Raw genomic sequence first — 22,534 nt, 5'->3', positions numbered from 1 at the left:
CAATGAATAACAATGTTTTTACCATGTTTTTACCGTGTTTACCACGTGCCACTCAACTAATTGGCAATATTACATGCACCACCGAGCTCTTTACGAAACCATTACTTCTCAGCGTGAATCTTATAATTTAGATCAGATTATTCTCCTTCTGAAAACACCCGCTGTGAACAGCGATATAAAACACGTAGACACGTGCATTTACATCGATATCGTACACTGGCTCTGTGGTCGCGAGGCAATAACTCATGCCAGGTCGTGGTTTAGCACGTGTATCAATATGTATCCACGCTGCATACAGATATGGGTAATATTGCCCAGGGGAGGATTTGATTCGGTTCCATTGTCATGGAATCCCATATATATAATGCCAGCGACATAAGCACCTCCTTACTGGAACCATGCACGCAATAACTAAGAGAAAATCGTTTGACGCACAGCATTGTGATCAGTCGGGTAGATTAATGGGTTGTTTAGAGTTGACGGGCAGTAGGACACAAGGTTTCAGAATGGCTTCGTCGGGCATTTAACACTTGTCAACCCCGGAGCAAAGGTATCGGGGGAAAAACAAAGAGTTTATAGAGGCAAATCTTGGATTTGAGCCTTGGATTCTGTAGGTTAAAACGTGCATCAGCTGTGTGTAACCGTGGCAAAGTAGGTCCCAAGTATCCCATGCTTGTCTCTGTGTGTGGATTCCAGGGCAGAATAGGTCCCAGTACCCCATGCTTGTCTCCCTGTGGGATTCCGCTACAAAACAGGTCCCCAGTACCTCATGCTTGTCTCCCTGTGGGTTTCCTTTACAGGACAGGTCCCAGTACCCCATGCTTGTCTCCCCGAGGGATTCCGTTACAGGACAGGTCCCCAGTACCTCATGCTTGTCTCCCCGAGGGATACCGTTACAGGACAGGTCCCAGTACCCCATGCTTGTCTCCCTGTGGGATTCCGTTACAGGACAGGTCCCCAGTACCCCATGCTTGTCTCCCTGTGGGATTCCGTTACAGAATAGGTCCCCAGTACCCCATGCTTGTCTCCCCGTGGGATTCCGCTACAAAACAGGTTCCCAGTACCTCATGCTTGTCTCCCTGTGGGATGCCGTTACAGAATAGGTCCCCAGTACCCCATGCTTGTCTCCCTGTGGGATTCCGTTACAAAACAGGTCCCCAGTACCCCATGCTCGTCTCCCTCTGGGATTCCGTTACAAAACAGGTCCCCAGTACCTCATGCTTGTCTCCCCGTGGGATTCCGCTACAAAACAGGTCCCCAGTACCTCATGCTTGTCTCCCCGTGGGATTCCGCTACAAAACAGGTTCCCAGTACCTCATGCTTGTTTCCCTGTGGGATTCCGTTACGAAACAGGTCCCCAGTACCCCATGCTTGTCTCCCTGTGGGATTCCGTTACAGAATAGGTCCCCAGTACCTCATGCTTGTCTCCCTGTGGGATTCCGTTACAGAATAGGTCCCCAGTACCCCATGCTTGTCTCCCTGTTGGGATTCCAGGGCAGAATAGGTCCCCAGTACCCCATGCTTGTCTCCCTGTGGGGATTCCAGGGCAGAATAGGTCCCCAGTAACCCATGCTTGTCTCCCTGTTGGGATTCCGTTTCAGAATAGGTCCCCAGTGCCCCATGCTTGTCTCCCTATGGGGATTCCAGGGCAGAATAGGTCCCCACTACCCCATGCTTGTCTCCCTGTGGGGATTCCAGGGCAGAATAGGTCCCCAGTAACCCATGCTTGTCTCCCTGTGGGGATTCCAGGGCAGAATAGGTCCCCAGTAACCCATGCTTGTCTCCCTGTTGGGATTCCAGGGCAGAATAGGTCCCCAGTACCCCATGCTTGTCTCCCTGTGGGGATTCCAGGGCAGAATAGGTCCCCAGTAACCCATGCTTGTCTCCCTGTTGGGATTCCGTTACAGAATAGGTCCCCAGTACCTCATGCTTGTCTCCCTGTGGGATTCCGTTACAGAATAGGTCCCCACTACCCCATGATTGTCTCCCTGTGGGATTCCGTTACAAAACAGGTCACCACTACCCCATGATTGTCTCCCTGTGGGATTCCGTTACAAAACAGGTCACCACTACCCCATGATTGTCTCCCTGTGTGATTCCGTTACAGAATAGGTCCCCACTACCCCATGATTGTCTCCCTGTGGGATTCCGTTACAGAGGTATGGTATGACTCTCTATTATCGCGGGCTCTATATTATCGCGGTATCGGTAAATCTCGAAATCCACGGCCCTCAAATGTTTACTTATGCAAATCTAACTACGTTATTTCATCGCATGATCGAATACAGGACTCGTGTCACGGCTACTCGTAGACACACGTTAACTTTTTTTATGATAGTTTCTGAAATGTTTTTGAAGTGGAATTACCGCTTCCTCCATTAGAATATGGTTAGAAAAGAACCCATCTGTTTGGACGATGTCCCTTGACCCAACCTAAGTCGTATGAAAACTGATTATGCATAATCCAAAACAGGAAGTGATGTAAACCACATAATCCACACGGATCACACCACAAATAGTGATACCGCTTTAACATAGAGTTGCCCTTGAGTCGCCCATGACAGGTACTTTGTTTACCGAACTCGGTAAAGAAAATCAGCATCAATCAGTCCTAACTGTTGTGTCATTAAAGTTGCAAAAAGAACATGAAACATTTTGCGTATGACATCTTAGTAAGCATTCGCCATTACAATCCATTATAAATCAACTACCGCGATAATATAGCGTACCGTGCTATATGTCAACGATATGCCATGCTTGTCTCCCTGTGGGGATCAGTTTCAGAGCAGGTCCCCGGTATACCATGCTTGTCTCCTTGTGGGGATCAGTTTCAGATCAGGTCCCCGTATACCATGCTTGTCTCCCTGTGGGGATCAGTTTCAGATCAGGTCCCCGGTATACCCTGCTTGTCTCCTGGTGGGGATCAGTTTAAGAGCAGGTCCCCGGTATACCATGCTTGTCTCCCTGTGGGGATCAGATTCAGAGCAGGTCCCCCGGTATACCATGCTTATCTCCATGAGGGGATCAGTTTCAGAGCAGGTCCCCGGTAAACAATGTTTGTCTCCCTATGGGGAACAGTTTAAGAGCAGGTCCCCGGTATACCATGCTTGTCTCCCTATGGGGAACAGTTTAAGAGCAGGTCCCCGGTATACCATGCTTGTCTCCCTATGGGGAACAGTTTAAGAGCAGGTCCCCGGTATACATGCTTGTCTCCCTATGGGGAACAGTTTCAGAGCAGGTCCCCGGTATACCATGCTCATCTCCCTGTGGGGATCAATTTCAGAGCAGGTCCCCGGTATACCACGCTTGTCTCCCTATGGGGATCAGTTTCAGAGCAGGTCCCCGGTATACCATGTTTGTATCCCTGTGGGGATCAGTTTCAGAACAGGTACCCGGTATACCATGCTTGTCTCTCTGTGGGAATCAGTTTCACAACAGGTGCCCAGTATAACATGCTTATCTCCCTGTGGGGATCAGTTTCGGATCAGGTCCCCGGTATACCAGGCTTGTCTCCCTGAGAGGATCGTTTCAGAACAGGTCCCCGGTATACCAAGCTTGTCTCCCTGTCGGGATCAATTTCAGAGCAGGAACCCTGTATACCATGCTTGTCTCTCCTGTGGAGATCAGTTTCAGAGCAGGTCCCCGGTATACCATGATTGTCTCCCTGTGGGGATCAGTGTTAGAGGAGGTCCCCGGTATCCTATGCTTGTCTACCTGTGGGGATCAGTTTCAGAGCAGGTCCCCGGTATACCATCCTTGTCTCCCTGTGGGGATCAGATTCAGAGCAGGTCCCCGGTATACCATGCTTGTCTCCCTGAGAGGATCGTTTCAGAACAGGTCCCCGGTATACCAAGCTTGTCTCCCTGTCGGGATCAATTTCAGAGCAGGAACCCTGTATACCATCCTTGTCTCCCTGTGGGGATCAGATTCAGAGCAGGTCCCCGGTATACCATGCTTGTCTCCCTGTGGGGACGAGTTTCAGAACAGGTCCCCGGTATAACATGCTTATCTCCCTGTGGGGACGAGTTTCAGAGCAGGTCCCCGGTACACCATGCCCGTCTCCCAGTAAATCGCCAATACCCCTTACCTGTCGCCCAGCACCACGTTTGTTGTAGAACCCGACTTGCATGTATATCGGATGGTCACAATGTCTGTCTTGGTTGCTGTCGTGTGACACCCGAATATATAGAGATTATTCTACGAGCATCTGTGTCATACTAACTTTATAAACGTGCGTCAGAATCAGTGTGACACACATGCGAGTACAAAGGTTTCTTAATTACCTACGAGGGCAAAAACATATCGGGGTTCATAAAAATCTTATGTGACCTTGGGTCATATCACGTCACGAGACAACAGTGTATTGTTTCCGTCATCCGGACGTCATTCGAATCTTATTGTGACGTGAGGTTGGAATGCCGTCACACTAGAAACGCTGAAGATTGTTGACGTCATTCGACAAAGTGTGGTTCCGCTGATGTTTCGCTTGCTGTCCTCGTAGGTAAACACTAAAATTCGTCTCTGTATGTAGACGTCTTCATCTCTTATAAATAGAACATCATACTCGTGTTCATGTCATACTATGTTGACGATACTCGTGCCTAAATTCCGCTCGGGAAATTCCGGTATTTAGACACTCGTGTCGTAAACATAGTATGACTTGAACACTCATATAATATCCTCCATTTATTTGTTATGGGTTGAGAAAATTACCTTGGGGGCATGGGGGTGACTAATCGTTGGAAAGACGTAGACAAAATTATTAAAGATACTATCTTTGTCTCACACATGTATGATGGTATGTGTATATACGATAATAAGTTTTTGTCATTGTTGTGAAAACATTAAATAGTTTTGTTTTCATGATACGTTTGTTTCCTATTTATAAATTACATATGTAGTCTCAGATATGTAATTTCTCATTCCTGATTCTGAAGGTACCACATGCAAATTAGGATTTGTTTCATCATCAGGGTTACATATGTGCGCTTTATGACAGTATATGTACTTGCATAGAATAGGCAGGTATACTACAGAATTTCTTCGCGCCGTGTTTATCCTCTAGATCAAAGTTTTCTTGTTACCCATTAATTCTTACACTTTTCGAGCTCCCCTACATAACAAGTATGACATACTCATATCCCCTGCCAATATGTCATGTCCAGTGTGCAAGTCAAGAAGTAGTGTACGGTTTTCAAGATCTGCTCCAGAAGTCTAAGTCAAAGTCGTTGCCATGGAAACTCGTAAAATATATTTTTTAAAAAGGCACAGTTCAACACTAGACCTATTTACGTGCCAAGTTTGTTTGAGATATCTTTCACGAAACGTGAAGGACGGAAGGACGGACACCAATTCCTTTTTCTCCCTTTCACTTCGTTGCGGGGTATAAAAATGCACTAATCACGACCGCTGTCTCAGAAAACCATAATTGTCGAAAGACGTCAACAATCTTCAGCTAGGCCGTCGTTTATTTACGTCACAATACAATTCGAGTTGCGTTAGAAGTGATATTTGCACAAGTGCAATTACGATTTTTATTAATTCGGTTATCTTTGATAAATATTCATATCAAACCTTCCCAAAATGACCTTTAACAAAATTACATTTACAAGTAAACCCGTCTGTTTCATGAATATAAATATCAATTAAACCGCAATTCAAATATGCTATTTACTGTGACGTTTACAAGATTGGCGGTGACGCCGAGGTTTAATTCTGCACGTCACCCGTTCCATTTCGTTGCCTCCAATAACAAACAAATATTACTGGGGATATTCTCCAACCCGTAATCCTAACAGGGGAATAAACTGTAGCGAAAGAGACGTGTGTATTTTCGAACGATTTGTTTGGTTGGTTGGTTTATTGTTTAAAGCCGCACTCAGCAATATTCCAGCTATATGACGACGGTCTGTAAATAATCGAGTCTGGACAAGACAATCCAGTGATTAATATCATGAGCATCGATCAAAGCAATTGGGACACGATGACATGCATCAACCAAGCCAGCGAGCCTAACCACCCGATCCCGTTAGTCGCCTCTTACGACAAGCAAGTCCCCTTTTACGGCAAGCATCGGTTGCTGAAGACCTATTCAACCCGGATCTTCACGGGTCCCATCACATAGATTGACTATTTTGTAATACGCCGTTATAACACAATAAATAAGTGTATCAATGAATAACAATGTTTTTACCATGTTTTTACCATGTTTTTACCGTGTTTACCACGTGCCACTCAACTAATTGGCAATATTACATGCACCACCGAGCTCTTTACGAAACTATTACTTCTCAGCGTGAATCTTATAATTTAGATCAGATTATTCTACTTCTGAAAACACCCGCTGTGAACAGCGATATAAAACACGTAGACATCAAGGAAAATAAATGCACTGTGATAACACTCGTATTCACTCAAATCTGTTTTTCGACGAAGTACTTTTTTTTCAAATTAAAAGTCCATTTTATGCACAGGTAGATATATCCCGCGTATTCTCACAATCCTCACGTCGATTACCTGCGCGTTTTCTCCCAGTACCGATTGTCAAATCTCTCCCGCTTTTGGATGCGATACGACGTCATCAAGTTGCGAGCGCATGTTCGAATCTCCAGAAATGACGTCATGATAGAACAATACTTTATCGTGAAATCATTTTTTCATTAAGGATTGACTGTGTATTTTTTTCGGTTCATTGAGGTATGAATCGAAAAACCAATGTGCAAACTGTATGAATCCGCGTAGCGAATTCTTACAAAAGTTGGCACTTCGGTTTTTCGATACAAAATAACCCAAACAAACAAAAACTCGTAATGACAACTGGTGAGCGAGCTACGCAATTTCAGACCTGTTCGGCAAGAGTGGAAACTGGACTTTTTCATCAGTTAACTCCCTTGCCTCGGGAGGTGAATGCAGCTATAAGCTCTTAAATCAATAAAATATCCTCCTTTCAACAGTTTGTTTTATAAGTGATTATTAGTTCATTAAAGGGGCTCTCGCAGGTGTTTGTCAGTGCAATACCTGTAGAGTTACCACTTATATTTTAGACATTGATTCAAAGCTTGTACATTAGTGCACTGAATCGAGTTTTTACTGTAGTTCCGGGTTCTAAATTATTTTCTGCAATTATCGAAAAATAATATTCAATTTTGATTCCACGTGAGCCAAGCAGAATCGCGAAAAATAGGATAACACACACACTTTGAAATTATATTTGGTTATCATACAAAAATAACTACTCACAGCTGCCGGGATCGCTATGCCATTACATGATACCGCCAAGGAGGTTTTGTCTGAAATAATATAAAAGATACATTTTAAATCATCTCTAAAATATACACAACTCTATTCATTCCAACATGTTAATCTTCCAGAGAAGGGCGTTTGGGTGGCCTAGCGGTGAAAGTGTTTGCTCGTCACGCCAAAGACCCGGGTTCGATTCACATACAATATTGATATTGCTGGGATATTGTTAAAAACGTTGTAATTCCATACTAACTCACTCTTCCAGTTAAAGTTGATACAATGGGTCTGTTATCATCACAGCCAAGTTTGGAGAATGTAGGCCACCCATGACGCCATAACACCAGAAAATATTTATATGTTTCTCATGAAGATAACGGTAACGAGGTCGGGGAATATAAAACAATCAGTTGTGAAATATGAGCGTTAAATTTTAAACATAATTAGTTTCAAATAGTTTCGTTATCACGAAAGTGATACACTCGGGGTATGAAGAATTAATGAGGGTGCTTTTACTCGATGCCATGTTGCGCAAAGCGCTGTGAGTTGGTTATCTCAATAAACCGTATTTCCTCTATTAGAAGCCGCGACTCCAATACATACCGGCCTCTAATGGACGCCACGACATACGCTCTGTCCGGGAATAAGATAGAAGCCGGACCTCTATTAGACATTTAATAGATGCTGGGTCCATCATTTGATGAACTTAATTATCCATTGTTTAACTGCAGTAAACTACGGTTATAACGAACTCAAAGGGACTACTAATTTTAGTTCGTTATAACCGTAGTTCGTTATAAGCATATATACAGCATAACTACAGCAAATAGTCGGGACCAAAAAAGTAAGTTCGTTATATCCGTCAGTTCGTTATAAGTGTGTTCGTTATAACCGTAGTTTACTGTACATATATGTTACGGCGGAATACAGGGATCGTTGGATGTCCAAGGTAATAGTTTCCAAGTTTATACTGTTACGTGTTGGTGATTATTGATTACCGTTTCGTGTAAATGTACCCTTTGTGTCTACCCTTTATCCTTGTGACAGCCTTAAACAGAATAGACACCGAGTCAACGTCTTGCGAGAAATTAATAGATCCCCGGGCGTCTAATAGAGGAAAAACGGTACTTTAACATAGGACTACGGTGAGGTGACGTGTAAAGTGTCATCCCGCTACCAAACAACAGTTAAACATGGATATCCCATTCAGACGCAGTCTCCCGTCTTTGATCCCCTTTACGAACCACCGACCTTCCAGGTCTGGATAGACGCTCTATCCACTAGACCGCGGACGCGGTACATAGGATTTCCACGGTGGCGTGGCTATGGTTGCTTTCTAATATGGGGTCGTGTTTAAAGTTGGGAGTTTGACAGACGTGTTAGTTATACCTTAATAAAGGGGCAGAGCAGTTTTGCGCTGTCGTCGCTTGATGACACGGGTTCCGCATGGTAGTGTACATGGAGTCAATCATGTATATATATTCTACTCGGGGCAGCAGATGGGTTAGCAGTATATTGACCCTAAAGCAACAAGCACGAAATACTCATATCCCCCGCCAAACTATCAAAAGACACCAGTTTAGGCACCACTAGACCTATCTATGTACCAAGTTTGGTGAAGAAATATTGTACGGCTTTCAAGATCTGCGAGCACTACCGCCATTTCCTGTCTAAGAGATGGAAACTCGGAAAATATTTTTTTCAAAAACCCCAAACTCTGTTATCAGTTCAACAGTAGGCCCATCTGTGTGCGAGGTTTGGTCAGAGACCATAAAATATTTTGTTTTATAGACTCTGGTTTGGTTAAGATATATCTCATGTTTTTTAGTTCTGCTTCGGAAACGAAACGTGAAGGACGGACGGACAGCACCCATTCCTATATCCCCGTCTTTTTCGTGGCGGGAGATAATAACAGCCGTGGCTTTACCCTTCACGCATTGTCGGTAAGCAGTGCTACAAAAGTCTGCTTCACTTCAATTCGAAATAAATATCCGTTTACACGTTTAAAACCAGCTTTCAACTATGTTACAATTGTACAGTGTATTGTACGAATTCTGCGGCAGATAAATGGAAAATTCTGCATGATCTGCACGAGTTCTGCCCAAAATGTACATTTCTGCACCGAGTGGGCATTTCTGCATAAATTCCGCGACCGAGGAATCGCGGAATACAGCGGGTATTGAACTGTGCCACTATCCCAGCGCTGGTGTGATCAGGGCAATCTGGCATATCCCCGCTCTGGGATATATGGTGAACCTTGTGGTTTTATACCATGATACAAAAGCACAAGGCTCTGTAGCTCACCTGAGTTTTCTGGAATATTGGCAACATTAGGTGCATAAACCCCCTGTGAACTGGTGAACATGGACACGACAAACTTAATAACAGGTACAACCATAAATGAAATTTTACGGTCTATGTATCATGTGTGCAGTAGTGGGCAAAACCGAAAAGTGTCAAAATAGCATCCATTTTTATACCCGCATCGGAACTCTCTAAACAATGTTTAGGACCAAATACACACCACTTCAGCTTCTCAGACCTAAGGGGCGTTGGGTAGCCTAGTTGTTAAAGTGTTCGCTCATCACGCCGAAAGTCTGGGTTCGATTCCCACATGGGTACAATGTGTGAAGCCCATTTATGGCGTCCTCCGCTGTGATAATGCTGGAATATTGCTAAAGCAGCGTAAAACAAAACACACTCACTCACTCATAGGCCTACTGGTTTCAGAGGAGATGAATAACGGACGGGTGGATGTTTGGACAACGCGACAAGACGCAAATACGTTTAAACAGTCGGTTAAGGTGCGCTGCATCCCTTGGAGCTGACCGAGTACGCGCCGATGGCGTCTTCTTTGCCGTATCAGCATACTGAATTGGGAATTGGGTGGTCAAAACGGCCACCGAGGATGAATAGTTCTAGGGTGGTTGAAGGATGAAGCCTGGCAGTGCCTGCTTGACTGTGTGTGATCTGACTCCAGCGGCGTGGACCGCTGCTCACGCTGTCGACCACTCGTTTGTCTAGTTAAGTGTCCCGTTTCCCAAAGAAAAACGTAGCGCTACGATCGACGAAAGTCTCATAGGTTTCTTATTCTCAACATATACTTTACTAATAACAGTCGTAGAGTAAAGATTGATTCGTGGAACCTGGCCTGGGGTTGTATTTATCAGTAAAGCTTTCAAAAAGTTTTATGGTAACATGTGGAAGACATTTCCAATGTTGACGCATCAGTGAAAAATGTCCGATGCAATTCCCTATTTTGACTTGTACCATATGCTCCCGAGGTTTTTCAGGTGAACATTTGACTTGCCTTTGCGTGTGTCTGTGACGGGTGCCACCAGTTAGGTAGGATACACTGACCGTTTCGCGAACAACTGATATCAGTGCTATATGGTGGTGATTCATGGACGAATGCTAATGCAATAGTCGGACTCTGCTTTTGGTTGTGGTTTCTTGTGAATTTATAAGGGTTTTATCGCTTTTATTTACAGGCAACCATGATTGTGGTGACACGTGGTTCTGTGCACAGATCACAAAACAGGTGAAGTTAAGCAACGTCGGTCTCGGAGAGTACTTGGATGGGTGACCAAGTTCAGCAGCTTGACTCCTGAGAGTTTCTGGGGCTTCGGTCCTGCCCCACACTGAAGCACATGTACCACATGTGGTGTCATCTTAGGCAAGTGACTTTGTTCGAAATGTGCCTCTGTTCACCCAGCAGTGTGTGGGTACCCGGTAGGATGAGATGGTAATGTGGCTGTTAACCTTCTAGCGCCTCACAGGCAGCTTGGTTTGTATACTCCCCAGGGAGCTGAGAATGTAAATCGAGTGTTCACTGATTCATTGACAGACAGACAGACAGACAGACATGTTTAATCAGTAAAAGGCCAATGGCCCAAAATACAGACATGTGAGCATGACATTTACAGGGCACAGAATTTATCATTAATTATTTTGTGAGCATAATATAAGAATTTACAAACTAGAAATAATGTTTGCTCATTATAATTACTAAGAATATTCATTACATGAGAATTACTGTAATGAGTAGGCATAGGAAGATTAACAAGGTATTTTTGTCTTAGGGCAGAATATAAATTACAATTAAAGAGTACATGGAATTCATCCTCAATGACATTAACTCCCTCACTACTACAATAGTTACAGAATCTGAGTGAACGGTCTGTTTTACTATATCTGCCAGTTTCTAAAGCTATTTTAAAATTTGAACATCTGAATTTAGTAAAAACAATTCTTAAATGGGTAGGGAGTGGACATGACAAGTACCTTTCAACATTTAACATGGATTTAAAATGCTTATAAAGATCACATTTTGGAGAAGAGTTTACAGAAGCACTCCAGAATTGCTGTAAATTATCTTTGAGACTTTGCTTAAAATGGGGAATAAAAGCTTTAGAGTCACCCACCTCTTGATTGAGCCATACAAAACCAAACCCAAATTGGAATAAAATATTTCTAACTTTTGTCGCCAAAGTTACCCGCCCAACATCATCTAAAGATTTAAGCATTAAATAGCAAAGGGGTTGAAGATGTAAGAGCCTGCACCAATATTTAATTACTTTAGTCATGTAAGTGAGTTGTAAAGGAAACCTCCCACATTCCCCTAAAACCATATTTGAGCAGGTTGATTTGTTTACTTTTAAATAATGCTTACAAGAGGCGATTTGGACAGATTCGATTTTTTTACAATAGCAAGTACCCCAAATTTCAGAGCCATAGGTTATGATGGGGGTGACCATAGAGTCAAAAGCCTTAAACAGATCTGTACAAGTGATATTACCAATTATCCTTTGTAAAGAGTTAATGGCTAAAATTGCTTTGGTGGCTTGGGATGCTAGAGTAGTTTGTGCCTTACTCCATACAAGCTTAGGTGTAAACATTAAGCCAAGATATCTATAGCTTGAAACAGTTTCAATAGGTTCACCATGATAAAACCACTTATCATAATTGCGAAGATGGCCACCTTGCCTAAATACAATTACTTTTGTTTTTTTAAAGTTAATTTGCATGCCTGTTTTATTACAAAATATTTTCAAAGCATTAATTTTCTTTTGAAGCTGGGCACAACTATCTGAGAGAGCAGAAACATCATCAGCGAAAAAAAGAGCACATACATTATCTATATCAGGAGAAATATGAATACCTTTACCACCTAATTCCTCAAATACTGTGGACATATTATTAATAAAAATTAAGAACATTTGTGGGCTTAAGACACAACCTTGGCGAGTACCTACATTACATGGAAACACTTGAGATAAACCTTTGGCTGATCTTACACAGGATGATAAACCACTGTACATGGAAACTAGGACATTATAAATGGGACCGATATACCTACTTTCTTTATTGAATCTAACAGCACATCATGATTCATTGACCAGGGTGATAATAGTGTAGGGCTATAAGCATCCACTTGGTGAATGGAATCTGGCGCATATAAATGCACTTATCATTATTATATAGTTGCTACAATATTGTGTTGCAGTGCTAATGGGTTATACAGAAACAATCTTACTACATTTCCCCAGGCATGTACAGAGATCATATGATTATTCACCCGTGTTTCATATTAATTATGTACGCCCGTCAACAGGTGACAATTCATGACACATTCACACACACATTCACTGAACTCTCCTGGGTGCATTTGCACTAAACCATCGCAGAAACACGGCCACAGTTCATAAGCGGTTCCAGGTGCTTTGGTGGGGTGTTGTTGTTTGTTGTTGTTTTTGTGTGGTGTGTTGTTTTTTAATTTTTAATTTTTATTTTATTTATTTATTTTTTTATTTTTCATTTTTTTATTTTTTTATTTTTAATATTATTTTTTAAATATTTTTATATATTTTTTTATATTTTTTAAATTTATTTTTAGGGGGGGGGGGGGGGGGGAGGAGGGATGCAAGGCATACTAAGTGGCCGACCATTTGATATTCTTTAAAAAAATGTGAAATTGGCTGCAGCAATATTCCAGCAATGTCACGGCGGGTGACACCAGATTTTATTTACTTTTTTCTATTTTTTAGAAAGAATATTAAGGCTCACAGTTTTAATTACAAAAATATATGGTTTTGCAATTGTAGCTGAACACATAGGTAATCTCAAAACAGAATCCTAAAAGTAAACACAACATTACACCATGACAACTGTACTTGGTATTATATTTGAAAAATAATGAACGTGAATTGCCAGGTAACTAAATGAACTCGTTTGACATAAGGCATCCGACTATGTAGTTGGAATACGTGACAAAAAATTAAGTATTTCTATAAAGATGGTTCTAGGAGTGCACGTGCACTAAGATCAACGACCCAGATAAATGAGAGGAAAGGTCGTTTCTTGGGGGAATTTCTTCCAGGAAATAAGTTGTCGTTAATATTTTACCTTATTTCATAAATCATGTGATACGTGATCCTCAAAATACCCATGAGCATAATTTCTCGATCGTAAATTATGGGATACACGTGTCATGTGACCTGAGTCACGACGTCTACTGGGGAATACATTGCTTCAATATAGTATACTGAACCTTTGACACGTCTCATTATAAACTGCCGGGTAGACATGGTTATTTGATGGTGATGTATTTGATATGGGTATCATAGTTGTGTTTTGGATCTAAAGTTTGCAGTGACTCGGCAACAGTTTTCAGCCTAACTTTTTGATGACGTTGTAATTTTTTGGTCAAATCACATTTTCAAGTGTATACTTTCTTTTGCGCGACAGTTTACATACATTATGTGTTATAAGAAATATGTATAGTGTAGACAAATAGGAATACCTTTGTGGTATCTGACGGGCACGAGTGCAGTAATCTGTTTCTTACTCTAAAATCGCACAATTTTAGGATAGAATTTTCATGATCGCTTACAGTTTGTTTGTTGTTTAACGCCGCACTCTGCAATATTCCAGCTATAAGACGGCGGTCTGTAAATAATCGAGTCAATCCAGTGATTGATATTGTGAGCATCAATCCACGCAATTGGGATACGATGTCATGTATCAACCAAGTCACCGAGCCTGACCACCCGATCCCGTTAGTCGCCTCTTACGACAAGCATAGTCTCCTTTTAAGGCAAGCATGGGTTGCTGAAGACCTATTCTACCCCGGATCTTCATGGGTTGCTGAAGACCTATTCTACCACGGATCTTCATGGGTTGCTGAAGATCTATTCTACCCCGGATCTTCACGGGTCTCTGGCTAAATGAGAACTACACATACCTAGTGGGAGCTGTATCTGTGGATTAAGCAGGGGGGTGGTGATAATGCAGACTAGATAATATAAACATCTATTAACCTCTCTAAAACCTTAAAGATTCGACACAGACGTAGGTGATTTCGACTGAAGGTGAGAAACTGATCAATGAATTAGAATCAGGAAAGTAGTCCGTCATAATCTGACCTTAGGTCATCACCATGGAGTAGCCAATCACGGACGAGCATTTCGATCTCCAAAAATACCATCTAAAATGGGTTTGCCACCCTACGATGATCAGCTAACGCCTGAACTACTAGGCTACTCGGTCGTCCTGTCTGTTAACATTCCAATATTGAATATGACAAGTATTTCGCTCTAGCATTGTTTTGTATAAGTATTGATAAACTGTTTACACGTTTCTTTCTTCAATCAGTGTGTACAGGACGTTACCCCGAAGGCCTGGATTCGATTCCCACATGGGTATACAAAAGTACGAAGCCCCTTGACGTTGTTAAGACAGGTTTAAACTTTTTTTATGGACTGGTCATTAATAATAGGCTGAGAGGGCATGAAAAATATTACATAACCAACTATTATTGTTGTTGTTGTTATTATTATTATTATTATTTGTCTCTGTTCTTTTTGGTTGTTTTTTGGGGGGGAGGGTTTCTTTTGCGTTTGTCTCAAAGATCATCGGACCTCTGTTAACAAACTCGACCTGAAATCCGCTATTTCCGAACACATCCTGAAGAACCAAAACCTTAACATCACGTGGGAAGCCACCAAAGTCCTATCTTCCAACAACAACTGGCGACAAAGAAAACTACAAGAAGCCATTGACATCTGGAGACACCAGCCAGCCATGAACTGTGACAAGGGAACCTATCTGCCTAGTGCTTGGGACTTATTGCTTTGATCTTTGTCGGGGCTAATCACCTAGCTGGCTTCACTTTGCCCCTTGCTATGTCCATTCCTTCACCTATCAGTGCTAAATGTGGACTGTGTAAAGTGTGACGCTGGTCTGTGGCAGAGGCAAACTCCTGTGCAGGGCCGCCATTGGGCTCGTGTCTTGCTATAGTTACGAGGTACCGCTTGTTCAGAGACCGGTATGTGTAAAGATTATGTTCACCGCAAGGAACACTGGGTAGGAAAGCGGTGCGTGTCCCAACACGGCTTCCGGTCATGCCTAACTCGCGCGTTTTTCTCATTGAACTAATTAAGACGGCGCCACCAATCTCTACGGAAGCCTTTTAGGGCCATTTGTTTTTTTGTTTTTTTTTCGATACCATCTTGAAATTACAAGATACTAAGTTGAAATTTCAAGATATAGAAGTTGAAATTTCAAGATAATAAGTTGAAATTTCAAGATAGTATTTTGAAATTTCAACTTAGTATCTTGAAATTTCAAGAAACTATCTTGAAATTTCAACTTAGTTTCTTGAAATTTCAACTTAGTATCTTGAAATTTCAAGATAGTATCTAAAAAAACCAACAACAAAACAAATGGCCCTAAAACACTTCCGTAGCATCTTGATATTTCAAGATTATTCACTTATTCACGTATTTTTACATCTTAGGATGTTAACTTATTATCTTGAAATTTCAACTTATTATTTTGAAATTTCAACTTAGTATCTTGAAATTTCAAGATAGTAACGAAAAAACCCAAAACAAAATTTAAAAAAAAAAAAATGGCCCTTCAAGGCTTCCGTAAATCTCAGACATCTTTCACGTTTCGGAAAACCGATAACTTGGCAACAACCAGACAAGGACGGGCTATGTTAGTCAGACAGCGTTCAGTCGACCTTGAAACGCTCAACATGACGTTCATGACTTGCCATCGTTGTTTTCCGTGTCATATTTTGATTTCTAGTTAAAACCAGCCACTCGTAACTTTGAAATACTCAATAACCTTGTAATCGAAAATAATTAAAAAAATACTCTTTGTGTATTGAGTTGGTACCGCGTTGAAAGTGTACGTTTTGTTTATGTGCATTGATGCGACACGTACGTACTTATGAAAGGTATTCTTATAAATAAGTAATCAACATGGATATAATATACTCGATAAGGATATAGCTATGGACGACTTCCAAACCAATGTCTTCATCATGGATCTAAAACGCGCCATTGACGTCACCTTATTAACATTGTAAAACTGGAGCCCGCGTTAGACTGGAACCGTGTCCACGTTATAAAATTATGTAAATTATGTATCAAGTAGTATTAATTAACCTTAAAGAAGCAATAATTTTTTTGTAAAAAATAAGCCTTGTTCCAAAATGCATTCGGAACACACCAGGGAAGTGGAATACATATACCCTGGATATTTTTTATTATTTTTTAAAATCATTCAGGACATCCTGACTGCTTCCAGCGTTATACCCGTATGTCCTGCTCATTGATCCCGAGGGGCGGTCGGGGAGCCTAGTGGTTAATGCGTTCGCTCGTCACGCCGAAGACCCGGGTTCGATTCCCGACATGGGTACAATGTGTGAAGCCCATTCTGGTGTCCCCCGCCGTGATATTGCTGGAATATTGCTAAAAGCGGCGTAAAACCATACTCACTCACTCACTCACTCATTGATCCCGAAGGAGAGACTGTGGCTTTAATGGAGATTAAAGCTCCAGCGTCAAAAGATGAGGTGATGTGAAATGAGCTTCAACGTCGCCTTCCAGATTGATACACCTACATAGCGACGTGAGATTCGGGGTAGAATAGGTCTTCAGCAACCCATACTTGCCGTAAAAGGCGCCTATGCTTGTCGTGAAAGGCGACTAACGAACGGGATCGGGTGGTCAGGCTCGCTGACTTGGTTGATGCATGTCATCGATCCAAACTGCGTGAATCGATGCTCATGATATCAATCACTGGATTGTCTGGTCCAGACTTGATTATTTACAGACCGCCGTCATATAGCTGGAATATTGCTGAGTTCGGCGTTAAACAACAAACCAACAACAACAACAACAACAACATAGCGACGAGCATGCACGTGTATCTGTGTGGCTGCTGCTTGTACTGGTCCGGATAGCCGTGCTCCATGGGTGCATAGTAATTCTATCCTTATATCGGGAAGTCGAGATAAGCGGACAGTACAAACTACGGACGTCATTCCCTAGGAAGGGTGTTCTTTTTATTTATATCATCTAGAAATTATGAATTAAACTTACAGTGAGTGAGTTTTGGTTTTACGCCGCTTTTAGCAATATTCCAGCAATATCACGACGGAGGACACCAGAAATGGGCTTCACACATTGTACCCAAGTCGGGAATCGAACCCGGGTCTTTGGCGTGACAAGCGAACGCTTTAACCACTAGGCTACTCGACCGCCCTATTAAACACATATGTTTTGCCTTAGAGACTTGTGCAAATCGATGGTCCGGACTAACGCCGGTTTTAGTCAGGCCACTAAGACACCTATCATGCCGCAGGCTAACATGGATACCCACTGAGACTCATAATACTTACTCCGAGCGGACCAGTGTTATCCCCTTAATGCCAGGCAGGGTAACAACAAGTACCACCTTTTAACGTCTTTTGGTATGACGTTGCCAAGGGATCGAACTCCCTCTGGCATTCCTGGCACAAAAGAATTATAACCCACTGGCACAACTGACCTACGGCAGTCGTAGCTTTAGGGTCTGTCTCCATTTAAGTAAAACTAGACTTAAAGACATGCATGAATAACCATTACAATCAGCACAAACTAAAACGAACATGTGTTACTACCGTTTCAGCGAATTCCTGTATACCATACAAACTAAAGGCGATCAGTTAGCCCATATGTTAAAGCGTTCGCTCCGTCAGGCTGTTGGCTTGGTTCGCTTTCCAACATGGGTACAATGTGTGAAGCCGTGATATTGTTGGAATATTTTTAAACGTAAAGTAAATCTATACCCACATACTCGTACAGCGCTATTTTTATAACTGGAAGGACAAAGGGTCATTTTCAAAATGGCTGCCGTGGATCGGCTCTGTTTCCAGGGACACTATTGATTCATAGAACCAGTCCTTTGAGAAGAGATGCCACAAAGGCATTGGCGACAGGGCTCTTGTAGTTTTCACGCTTGAACTAGGACAGGGGCGGTCGGGTAGCCTAGTGGTTAAAGCGTTCGCCCGTCACGCCGAAGACCCGGGTTCGAATCCCGACATGGGTACAATGTGTGAAGCCCATTTCTGGTGTCCCCCGCCGTGATATTGCTGGAATATTGCTAAAAGCGGCGTAAAACCAAACTCACTCACTCAATTGAAATAGGATCGGAATAATGGGAGCGTATTCAAGGGACTCTGTTACTTGGGGCGTTGAAGCCAAATTTCTGTATCACGTGCAACCCCCATCAGGATTAGAATTGATCTTCAGCAACCCATGCTTGCCGTACACGGGGACTATTCTTGTCGTCAGAGGCGAGTAACGGGATCGGGTGGTCAGGCTCGCTGACTTGATGCGTGTCATCGCATTCCAATTTCATAGATCGATGCTCATGATGTCAGTCACTGGAATGTCTGGTCAAGGCTCAATTATTTACAAACCGCTGTCATATAGCTGGAATATTGCTGAGTGCGGCGTTAAACAATAAACGAAATAAACAAACAAAATCATACAAAGATATACGTCAGAGGGACCTTTAGTTTGGCTAATAAGTACAAATTATTAAGATGGAAATATTTACACAAGAAGGATTTGTAACAAAGAGCCCACAATGATGTAAGTAAACTACGGTTATAACGAACTCAAATGGACCACTAATTTTAGTTCGTAATAACCGTAGTTCGTTATCAACATATACATACAGCATACGAGGGCTGGCTGAAAAGTTCTAAGCATAACTGTGAAAGACCCGTGCGAGTCGATGGTTTTCATTTATTTCTCCAAATAGTCCCCGTCCAGGTTTACACACTTTTGCCAACGATACTGCAAGGCCTGGATGCCGGTTAAGAAGAAAAAAAGTCATTCACAGCGGAAATGACGTCATCATTACTAGGAAAATGGCGACCGGCTAGTTCCTTTTTCATTTTGGGAAACAGGTGGAAGACTGACGGGGCCAAATCGGGTGAATAAGGGGGATGGTCAATGAGTTCGAAGCCACAATCATGGATCGCTGACATGGCAACCACCGATTTGTGAACAGGAGCATTGTCTTGGTGGAACAGGACTCCTTTAGTGAGCACTCCCCGTCGCTTAGCTTTGATAGCTTCACGCAACTGTCTCAGTAGGTCAGCATAATATCTTCCATTGATAGTCTGGCCTTTTTCAAGATAGTCAATCAGCAGAATACCCTTGGAATCCCAAAAGACTGAAGCCATCACCTTTCCAGCAGAAGGAACCGACTTGGCTTTTTGGGGGGCTGGTGATTCCGGATGCTTCCATTGTTTAGATTGAATTTTGGTTTCTGGTTGAAAGTGATGAATCCAGGTCTCATCCATGGTTACAAATCGGGCCAAAAAATCATCGGGATCTGCTTCAAAACGGCATAAATTGTCACGGGACGTCAGGAATCTGACACGTTTCTGATCCGCTGTCAAGAGCTTTGACACCCATCTTGCAGAAACTTTTGTCATTCCCAACTCGTTGGTGATAATGTGCTCAACCCTCTCATGAGAGATGCTCACAACACTGGCAATATGTCGAGAGGTCAATCGTCGATCGGACATCACCATGTCAAGCACCCGGGTAATGTTTTCCGGAATGGTTGCTGTCGAAGGCCTTCCTGGACGCGGGTCATCGTCAAGGCTCTCTCTGCCACGCTTGAATTCTGCAGCCCACTTCTTTACAATGGAAAAGGAAGGGGCATCATCCTCTAAAGTGGAGACCATGTCAGCATGTATCTGTGTTGGAGTTAGCCCTTTCAGTTGCAGGTACTTGATAACTGCCCTATAGCCAGTTTTGTCAATTTCTGGTGATTTCAATGGGTAGGTTCACAAGATGGTCTGGTACAAAGAGAATAACACTACAGTTGCAGTTCTTATGTCTATGGTTCATTAAATGATTGTACTTGTTGGTGGCAAAAGTTTGTTTCAATCCGATTGAGATATCCCACTTAGGCTTAGAACTTTTCAGCCAGCCCTCGTATATACAACAAATGGCCAGGACTAAAAAATAAGTTCGTCATATCGATCAGTTCGTTATAAACGTAGTTTGTGTTTGTCTCCTTTGAACTTCCTGTCATGCTTTGCGAAACGTTACCGTTTGTATTAATCCTTAAGTAACAACTAAAATTGATTTGTCATCAGTATACCTTGGCCTTGGAGACCGAAGTGCGCTATATTGATCTGTATTGACGTTGTCGTTGAGTAAGCTGTAGCCCAAGACGACGTCGTCTCCATGACCGGCAGTCGTACAGGTGATGGCTTTTGTACGAAATCACCCAACCGTTATGATTTAGGCTGTTGGTGGGGGCATTATGAATTAGCTATTGTCATACTCGGTGTCTAACAGGGAGTTTGGATCTGCGGAATTGACTCTGAACTCGAACAAAGAATTTCCTTACGTGTGAACACCGGTGTACATTGTAGCGACCATTATCTCATGTTGTCTATATGAAGTATGGGAGGAGACAATAGAGTGTTAGGCAGCGAGCTCTCACAATGAGGAAATTATTGCAAAATGCTACAGGTATAAATAACAACGTTAGCATTCGTTATGTTTGTTGTCTATTTGTTTGTTTGTTTGTTGAACGCCGTACTCAGCAATATATCAGCTATATGACGGCGGACTGTAAATGATCGAGTCTGGACAAGACAATCCAGGAGGAAAGCCAGAAGTGCAATCTCATTAAAATCAGACCTTAGTTCTCGCTACCGCTAAAGAAAGATCTGAAGACATCCCATTAGGGGTCACGTCAGAACGACCTTTCATCCGACCAATGAGAGCGTCGCTTACCAGATCATGAAAGTGACATTCGGAATGTGATTTTTAATCATACAACCTCGAAAACATAAACACGGGGTATTCCGAACGAAAGTTACAGGTTTAACGACCGTTTTCCATACAATCTAGAGCATCTATTAGACATTCCAGAATGTTCTTTTGTTTAGGTTTCAAAATTGTAATCGAGAATTTGTCAAAATATATGTTTCGAAGCGTAGTCGCCAGTTTGAAATTAGTGCCGTAAAGCACGAGAAAGATACCTTCTAATTGGTCAATCTATTGGTCGGTCAAGGTTCGCGCAAGGTCGGTCTGACGTAACCCGTATTGGGATGTCCTCAGATCTTTGTTTAGCGGCAGCGAGAACTAAGGTCTGATTTTAATGAGATTGGCCAGAAGTGATGCAGGTCTCAGACGTATACTACTTGGGAGACCCCCACGAGCACCTGCAACACAGTGCACCAAGGGTAATATTCGGGCCAACATATGGCCAAGTAAAATCAATATTCCTAATAAGCGAAGACATGATACGACCAACTAATAACTGTACATATAATATAATATAATATAGAGATAACATCACTGCACATGTTGGTAGTCGAGAATACTAAAGATTATATCAGGCCGCTGTATGCCTTAAAAGTTATTAATATGTCAACTGCGGATGCAACAGGTGGTAAAAGATATATTAAATAGATAGCAGAGGGTTTTATAAGTATGCCTTAGTTCAAAGCATAGCAGTTCCCGTCGTGGTCCGATCTAGTGCAGACGAGCTGTCAGTCTCAGGTAGTCCAGGCATAGCAGTTCCTGTCGTGGTCCCATCTAGCGCAGACAAGCTCTCAGTCTCAGGTGGTCCAGGGATAGCAGTTCCTGCCGTGGTCCCATCTAGCGCAGACAAGCTCTCAGTCTCAGGAGGTCCAGGCATAGCAGTTTCTGTCGTGGTCCCATCTAGTGCAGACAAGCTCTCAGTCTCAGGTGGTCCAGGGATAGCAGTTCCTGTCGTTGTCCCATCTAGCGCAGATTAGCTCTCAGTCTCAGGTGGTCCAGGGATAGCAGTTCCTGTCGTGGTCCCATCTAGCGCAGACAAGCTCTCAGTCTCAGGTGGTCCAGGGATAGCAGTTCCTGTCGTGGTCCGATCTAGTGCAGACAAGCTCTCAGTCTCAGGTGGTTCAGGCATAGCAGTTCCTGTCGTGGTCCCATCTAGT

At 42.7% G+C, this 22,534-nt stretch overlaps 1 protein-coding gene across 1 annotated transcript in view; it reads right to left on the bottom strand.

The window, feature by feature from the left end:
* The window catches only part of LOC125374134 (fas apoptotic inhibitory molecule 1-like), a 74,534-nt gene that overhangs the window by 3,900 nt on the left and 48,100 nt on the right, over window positions 1-22,534 (bottom strand). The window contains exon 4 of the mRNA XM_048384928.1: window positions 7,240-7,289. Within this exon, the coding sequence (XP_048240885.1) occupies window positions 7,240-7,289 (50 nt within the window). The remainder of the gene's footprint in view (window positions 1-7,239; window positions 7,290-22,534) is intronic.

The sequence above is a fragment of the Haliotis rufescens genome, unplaced genomic scaffold, assembly GCF_023055435.1.
Source record: "Haliotis rufescens isolate VD_foot unplaced genomic scaffold, xgHalRufe1.0.p SCAF_52, whole genome shotgun sequence".
NCBI lineage: Eukaryota > Metazoa > Mollusca > Gastropoda > Lepetellida > Haliotidae > Haliotis > Haliotis rufescens.
This window is presented reverse-complemented; position numbering and strand designations above follow the sequence as displayed.